At 33.3% G+C, this 8532-nt stretch overlaps 2 protein-coding genes across 12 annotated transcripts in view; one reads left to right on the top strand and one right to left on the bottom strand.

Moving 5' to 3' along the window:
- The window catches only part of LOC115241944 (calcitonin receptor-like), a 75208-nt gene that overhangs the window by 13120 nt on the left and 53556 nt on the right, over window positions 1-8532 (top strand). For 5 of the 11 annotated variants that reach the window (XM_029817924.1, XM_029817925.1, XM_029817923.1 and 2 more), the window contains 2 exons: window positions 690-770; window positions 6849-6966. In XM_029817924.1, coding sequence (XP_029673784.1) covers window positions 753-770; window positions 6849-6966 — 136 coding nt within the window. In that variant the 5' untranslated portion in view covers window positions 690-752. Of the gene's footprint in view, window positions 1-483; window positions 771-6848; window positions 6967-8532 lie in introns of those variants that run through there. The other 6 variants (XR_003884984.1, XR_003884983.1, XM_029817928.1 and 3 more) reach the window with 4 other exon arrangements.
- The window catches only part of LOC115241943 (UDP-glucuronosyltransferase-like), a 7814-nt gene continuing 6603 nt past the window's right edge, over window positions 7322-8532 (bottom strand). Inside the window, exon 5 of the mRNA XM_029817919.1 lies at window positions 7322-7794. Coding sequence (XP_029673779.1) covers window positions 7497-7794 — 298 coding nt within the window. The 3' untranslated portion in view covers window positions 7322-7496. The remainder of the gene's footprint in view (window positions 7795-8532) is intronic.

Here is an 8532-nt window from a genome sequence, read left to right as displayed (position 1 = left end):
AGCAGGAAAGCGCTCTTCTACCACCTGCTGATCTTAATAGAATGGAAATTGAATCGATTTGTCCCGACGCGAGAGGGTTGAGGTAAATGGAAATAGTTGCGGGGGCGTAAAATTGGACGCGAAAATATCGGCTCGGTTTCGTAACTCGGGTAAAAATTAGGACAGACCGCATATCGAATTCGAAAGAAGTGACTCGAAGTCGGTCCGCGTCCCTCTCAAAATAAATCGGTGAGACCACAAACACGACGGCTTACGTAATGCGTTCGCTCTTTTTCCGTATATACACATGGACCACATATATCGCTCTACATTTATCATTCCAGCCTGGCATCATTAGATGCTTCACGTTCGCCGCAAAGTTGTTTTTATCGTGTTCCCTTTATTCAGATATATAATTCGAATTAAAATGAAGAATATTTTCTATTTAGCGGGTTTCTCTTTTTTTCTCTCTTTTTTTTTTATTGCTTGTAATATTCTCTTTTCCCCTCCCTTTTATCAATAAAAAATATATTTTCTTTACGTATTTCTTTTTCTTTATTTTACAAATGTTCTCATAAATTTCGGCCTTATGAACAATATCTCTGACGCATATAAAGAATTTTTCTTAAACGTGAAATTATTTTAAAAATATAATAATTATAACGCTTTCTTCGTATCATCTTTGAATGTATTCGTTTTTGTTGTTCCAGGTCTGGTGTGATTCAAAGGTTTCTAACGTATTTCATTTTTGCAACCTGCCAATAACGCCAATCATGGAGATACAAACTGAGGTTAGTAAGCCAATATCTATAAAATGTCTCGTGTTTGTGACGTTATTGTTAAATGTTATTTTGAAAATGATAGAATTTGAGCTTTTCGTGATGCGCACGCACGTATGTACACGCCTTTATTTTCGCTTTTTTTCTGCGTAGAAATATATTCACAAATTATTCGGTTTTCACTACAAAGAATAAGAGTGAGTTGCATTTATCGATCCCTATCAAAATGCCGAATAACTTTCGACTTTTATAATCTTTTTCCAAATGAATACGAAAGGAAAGGTTCTCATAGAAAATTCAATACACTCTCATGATAGGCATTTCAAGTTTATACACGAAATAAGAGAGAGCATTTCTCATATATGTATAGAGAAACATAAAGAGGTAAACTCAACATTGCCTATATACGCTTGTATTAAAGTATTACGAGAGATTTTTTTATATATTATTATACATATATTATACATATATAATTCATATAATCCATATATATACGCGTGTATATATAAAATATAGATCTTTAATACACATCTAATATAATATATATATATATAAATCCCATTTTTATTATATTATTTTAAATATTATAATGATATTTTATTTTCTTAATTTTATCATATGGCTTATGAACATTGTTCTTGAACGACTGACATAGTATATAATTGTTCGATATGCGTAGATAAGGAAAGAAAATAACCTGGCAGTTATCTTTTGTTAGGAACAAATATATATAGCCAATATTGAATCTATCTCTTTATATCTATAGTATTTCAAGGTTATAGTGGTTCGTCAAAACTTTTATTGTAACTTAAAGTTTTTTTTTTTTTTTGTAATGTAAAATCGAGCTATCTTCACATTCTAAATATCGATTCCGTATGAGAATGAGAGATACATTTTTGCATGTAGAATACTCAAGAAAACGAATCCAGAAATTTAAAAAATTATAACACTTGCATAAAAGAGTAATGAAAATTTTGGATTAACGTACGGTTATATACAAATCGGTATGTTTTCATATGTTTTGATTATTTAAACAATTTACTTAGAACGATCCTTTTATTCTCACATTGTTTTATAAATAAAGCAAATTTGGTGTGTGTGTATTATTATTCGCGATCCTTTGTCACTCTGCTTTAAATTCGTTGAATATTCGTGAATACTACAATATATAAACTCAAAGTTTGATATACACAATATGTTAGAGTACGTGACAACATTTAAAATTATATGTAAAAGAATAAGATATATATTTTCTAATTTTTCTAATTTTTATATTGGATAGTATTGAGAGAGAAAGAGAGAAATTTACAATAAAAAGTAATAATGCAGTATTGTAACAAAAGATTTACTACAAATTTTTTTTTAAGTTCGATATTTCCAGAATTAAATTCTCGATAACCACAATATTGTTTATACGGGAAGAAAATTTATTCTCCCTCTTTTTGTAAACGTAAATCTAAAGTCTCGTAGGTCTTTAGAAAATTACAGATTGCTTCAAGCTCGCATGAATTTTTTTTTTCTTAATATTCCACTGGTCCAACGAGATATAATGAAGCTGGAAATAATGTATTATGTCGTTGCATCAAATCAGTTTTCATTCGGCAGTCGATTAACCGATATTCCCTCTCTCCCCCGTCCTTTTATCATTCAACGCGGTGAAATCCTTTTATGAGCCCTCGAATCGATGGTACTTATCAATCAGCAACTCAACAATGTGAGATCTCGTAAACGATCGACAAGAAGGGAAGACGCGAAGATAGATCTGACGTTTCCTCGAACGATAACGGAAGTTGTGCTATTGGTTGCGTCAAACTGTCGCTATGCTCATATCATATCTTTTTCGCAAAGATACTCCTCGGTCGCCCAAATATTTATTTATTCTGCGAGCCGTCGTTTGTTATGCAAATTACACATTGTCGCAAGGATCGGTATAACATTCAAGGATTGCTCGCTAAAAGCGGTACGACTAAATTGTGAATCGCGTCGATGGTGACATATATTAGTGATAGCGCTTTAATGTTACGCAGATTTTGTCGCGTTGAAAATAACCATAGAATCACTCATTGCACAGGAACAACACTTGTCCGTTTCTATAATTTGCCTTTTCAAGATTATACGACGATACGACACGGTTGTCTGGTAATATAATTTTACCTTTTCAGCTTCTAAAAGTGGCATTCTATATATACAAGGACTGTTCATAAAGAAACTTAAAAAAAAAAAAAAAAACGCCCGAATGCAATGACGTGGGTCCATTGGCCTTGTGGCACTGTGTGTAATGTGATTCTTTAGCAACTTTCTCACAGTACGATCATGACACTATCGTTCTTAATTTACGTTTTATGGTGGTTTGAATGAGGTTGTGTTCGTGGCAATTTTCTAGACGTGGCGATTTTTTTCTTTTTTAAGATTTTTTTAAAGATTTTCTTGCAAAGTTTGAGAGAGGCAGTGAGAAAGAAGCGGCCGGAGGCGTGCGCCAGCAATTCATCGGTGCTGCACCATGACAATGCAGCCTCACACGCGTTGTTCCTTATCAACGAGTTTTTGGCAAAACACGCGACGACTCTTGTTCAGCTCTCTACTCTTCTTTCTCACTGTCTCTCTCAAACTTTGCAAGAAAATCTCCCCCCCCCCCCAAAAAAAAATAAATCGCCACGAGAAAATGGCCACGAACGACGAATACAACTTCATTCAAACCATAAAACGTACTAAAAACTAAAAACGATAGCGTCATGCTCGTGGTGTGAGAAAGTTGCTAAAGAATCCCATTACACAGTGCCACAAGATAGATGGCCCCCTCGTCATCGCATTCGGGCGTTTCTTTTAAAGTTTGGTTTCTTTTATGTATTTAATTATACTGCTCTTACCTATAAACATAGATGGCATTGACATAAATAAGTAAAAGCGTGATCTCTTTAGTTGTTATTGTTACTCATAAGAAGTTCTCGCGTACAAAGATTATGTACAATTAGTTCGTCGATGCTTGTTATTTATCTCAAAATGTAAAAAGAGGCATAAAAATTTATGTTCTTATCACTTAACATTAAATATGGATGTCTAATTCCTATTTTTTAATTTTGTGAGTCCTTGCATTTGATTTTGCCTAAATACGGCAATGATATCAATATCGTTTTTTTCTCGCGTTAAATATGCGATGAAAATATGATGAACAGATTCAAAATTGCTTTAGCAAATTCGCAATTGTTTACTCGATATTTATTTAAATAAAGCTCAAAATGAATTAATTATATTTAGCGTTAGAAATATACGGTGAAAACGTAGGTTAAAGGGGGGGGGGGGGAATTGTCTTGGGATTGAGTTCGCAAGGTAGCTGAGCCAGTGTTAAAATAGAGAAACTCGTTCCATAATTCAACATCGAAATCTTGTTATTTTCGGTTTTGATCTCACCCAATTTTATTTTCGTTTTCCTTTGATTTTTTTACTTTTTGTTCGCTTATAGTATACATGTAGCGCATAAAATATTTTCTCCCTTTTATGTAATAAGATATTTCAATAAAATGTGACAAAATGCTTGAACTCTTAAAAATCGATAATGGCGCTTTATAGATTTTTTGAAAACTTTCGATAAAACGTGTTTGTAACTGTTGCAAGAATACTTTTGTGCTCAATTATTTTATTTTACATCAATTTGAAAGCAAACGGCGTTTTTTGCGCGAATATCTTGTTTCACTCAGGTGGTGTGATGTTACTGCCGTGAAGTATTACAGTGACGTAGATGTATACGTAGGCACGCTTTTTTTGACGCGGCGTGAAATTTCAGCGAAATGTAAATTCATGAATCTTCTGGCAATCGGACGCGTTTAATTGAATATAAATTAACGGGTCACTATTTACCGAGTCGTTTGATTTAGGAAGCCGTGTCGCATTTACGAGATGTGGAGAACGTCGATTTTTCGCGAATAATCATCGATATTTGTCGCTCGCGTTTGTGGTTTAGGAATGGTTTACGGATGGCATGCAATCAAATATAGCGGTAAGAGAAAAATTACACCGAAAACATTCGTTCTCGTCGAGTATTCTGTATTTTGTCTCCATTCAATTAATATTTTTATGGTTAACTGCATTTGGTTTTGCATAAATTGTTATACGAAGTACGTTTTCTTTGTATTGTTAATAACTTTTATCATTTATTTTAATTAAAATGTTGATTGGCGTTTATTAAAAAATACTTTGCAAAATTGTAATATATGATTAATCTTAATATGAAACATTGTTTTTTTTTATTTATTTATTTTTTTTTAAATTTTTTTTTGATGAATGTGTGCTTTATTTATATTACTATATTACAGATTTACATTATTCATTTCCATTATATCATTTATTTAAGATTCTACTTATGGTTATATAATTAGATGAAATAAATTGCGTTGTGTTGCGTATATAATTAGATGAAATAAATTGCGTTGCGTAAATAAGCAGCACCTTTTGTTTATTTAGATCTGCAACGTAATCCCAATACAGCGACACATGGCATAATTGTATGAACTAATTAATGAATGAATAAGTGAAATGCTATGTTGGCTAAGTAATAAATGTATGCGCTGCAAAGCCGATAACGTCTGTCAGCTGGGCACTGCATGCTTATTTATGACGTTATGAAGCGTGCCAATAATACATTTTTATATTGATTGCAGCTATATTATGACATTTGCTAGTATATAACTATGTATATGTAATTTATTACATTTACTTTATTTTAGTACAAAAGAAAGATATAATTAAGATAGAATACTTTATTTAAATAAATTTTTTTATCATTTTAATCAATTTTTCAATATTGCGAAAAGTCGCGTAAAATTCTTTGTAAAGAACTTTACGCGACTCTTTGCATTTTAGATATGTGTTTTTTCGTCACAATCAATATTATGACACGCATTCCAGCGGTCGGGGATAATTAATATCGGAAATTCGACGTGACGATTATTCGTGCGACAAACTTTCAGATGTATCCCGACTCCGAGCATCGGAGCGCTTCTTCGCCTATTGCGTAAATGGCTTTGTCGTAAAACGCCTCATTATTTCATATCGGGGATGCTTTGACCGGATGCAATAACGTTCATTTCTATGCAATAAAGTTATCACAGACCGTGTCGGACCTCAATGAAAGGATTTCCTCGATAATACGTTGAAATTCATCGCCAACGGCGACGATTTATATCTACCCATCTCTGCAAAGTTTCGCAGCAATCACGCCTCGCTCGACAAAATTGTAGCGACGACGACCTTTACGAATAATCGGCAAATTTGCGATATTATAACGAATATCGTGACAGAGAGCTGATGCAATCGGACGCGAACGCAGAGAGAATATATAGAGAATGTAATGAAAATGTGATAACAGATCAAAAGAACACGGCCCAGGAATTTCACAATTGATTTTATAATCTCGCCGTCAAATATCTTTTCTACAGAATTATGTTTTACGGTCGAAATGATTCTATTACATTTATTTTTCATTTAATATATAAATTTGATCTCTAATACCAAAGAAAAATTTTATTTTTATAAATTATACAATAAGGTATATAGTTTATATAATTTTTAATTAATTATCTTAACATCTTTTTATCATACCTTTTTTTTTAGTACAGTAAAACATGGCTTAACTAAACGTAAAGCGTTAACGTAAGGCACGGCCCAGGAATTTCACAATTGATTTTATAATCTCGCCGTCAAATATCTTTTCTACAGAATTATGTTTTACGGTCGAAATGATTCTATTACATTTATTTTTCATTTAATATATAAATTTGATCTCTAATACCAAAGAAAAATTTTATTTTTATAAATTATACAATAAGGTATATAGTTTATATAATTTTTAATTAATTATCTTAACATCTTTTTATCATACCTTTTTTTTAGTACAGTAAAACATGGCTTAACTAAACGTAAAGCGTTAACGTAAGGCTCTACTTGGGTTCCTCTCCTTTGTTGTAGATCGTGACGCATGTTAAGTAGCCTTACGGAATAAGTAAAGTTATGCCATAATGTGTAATAGTCATTTATCACTTACCTTACTTTTGCCACTGTAACTCATTAATATTCTACGTGTCGTTTGCTGAACAGATGGCAGGAAACACGACGGTGGGTAGCACACTACTCGATGAGGAATTTCGTCGAATTCTACTGGAACGCGAGCAAGAATGCATGAAGCTGAAAGACGCAAATACGACGCTGCCACCGGGTAAAGTATTTTTTATATTTGAAAATAAAGGCGAAATCCCGTGATACACTAATTGTAAGCGAATTTGCGAGCGAGAAACGTACGCGTCTACATTGTATGCAAATTTTATCAGGGCTTCCCTCATTTGCTTCGACTTGATACTCGATTAATCGTGATTGCACACTAATGTATCTGATTCTTGTCTAGAAATTAGACGTTTCGTTGTTAGTTCGAGTAGAGAGAAATGAAAGTATTAGCGTTACACATGCGTGCATTTGCACGCGATGCATGCGTCGGACGCGTATGCGTCAGGCTATGCCCCACGCAATAATTAACACTAATTGCTACATTATGCATTATATCAGAAACATGCCCTGTGTAATTAATTATAAAGATATATTTTATTAAAATACGCTCGCGATATAGTAATAAACGAGAGATGCTGCTCTTAGAACAGCATTGTCTTCCGAATATATCGTTTTCGCGAATCCAGAGGAAGATAAAAAATGAAATGAAATTACATACTTATACAGTTTGTGTCGCAAGTTTCTTCACTTGTTCTTCTTCGATTTAATCACTGCGCTGTTCTTCTTTGCACAAACAGGTGACCCAAACAAGAGATTTTTCAATTTCCGTAGAATAAACAGCACGATACAAAGTGCTGTGATAATCACGGCAAGTATAAAGACGTAAACATCCAGTAGATTCCGTTGCCACCAATAGAGATTAATGGCCGGTGATTGAAGCACGTTTCCGTACTTCGCGACGTACTCCACCCAAAATATGGACGTGTTCAAAGCACTCATCGGTCGATCGAGGAACACCTTTGACAGTTTCTGTGCATTCTCGCTGAAACATGCAAGAGAGAGAGAGAGAGAAAGATATTTACTAAATATCGATATAGTAAAATCGATGTTTACTAATAAAAGCAATTACGGCAAAAAACTCGTAAGTGTATAATCGTACGTTTGTCGGTCGCTTTACAAAGATTTTCATTTGACGCGAGATTTCACTTTAATCTTGAAAAAAATGCACGATCTATTTTCCACATAAATTTTTTATTTTTCCTCCTCTTGGCCTGCTGAGTTGAAGCGTTTGTCCTTCGATTTTTACGCGCAAGACGTGTATCATATGGATTCATGCACATGGAAGGGACATGGAATTTTAAGGCACATACTAGAATTGACTCGCGATATGCATTGGAGGGTTGAGCAAGATTTGGTCACAATAGAGAGCGCACGCTCTATTTGTTCCGCATTATATGCAATCGGTCGCGGATGAATATGCACGAGCTAATAAGATTTAAAGCAGTGGACCTCGATTTTTCAAAAGTCTTTCCGATATGTAACTGCTAGTTGCACAGTTTTACCACGTTAACTCTAACGATAAGTGTAAAGTTTTTTTTTTTTAAACAAAATTATTTTATTTTTAAAAGAAATAAACCAACAGTAGTAAGGTTATTATTAAGCAAAATGGGGCAAGGGCTGAAACAATTGATCAAACAAAGATTAATAATAAATAAATAATAAATAAAGTTAGATATACTAAATATATGAAAAAAGAAAAATTTAATAAAATTAAAAGATT

Source organism: Formica exsecta, unplaced genomic scaffold (assembly GCF_003651465.1).
Source record: "Formica exsecta isolate Colony F162 unplaced genomic scaffold, ASM365146v1 scaffold543, whole genome shotgun sequence".
NCBI classification, from domain to species: Eukaryota; Metazoa; Arthropoda; class Insecta; order Hymenoptera; family Formicidae; genus Formica; species Formica exsecta.
Note: the sequence above shows the minus strand (reverse complement) of the source record. Positions and strands in the feature narration are given on the sequence as shown.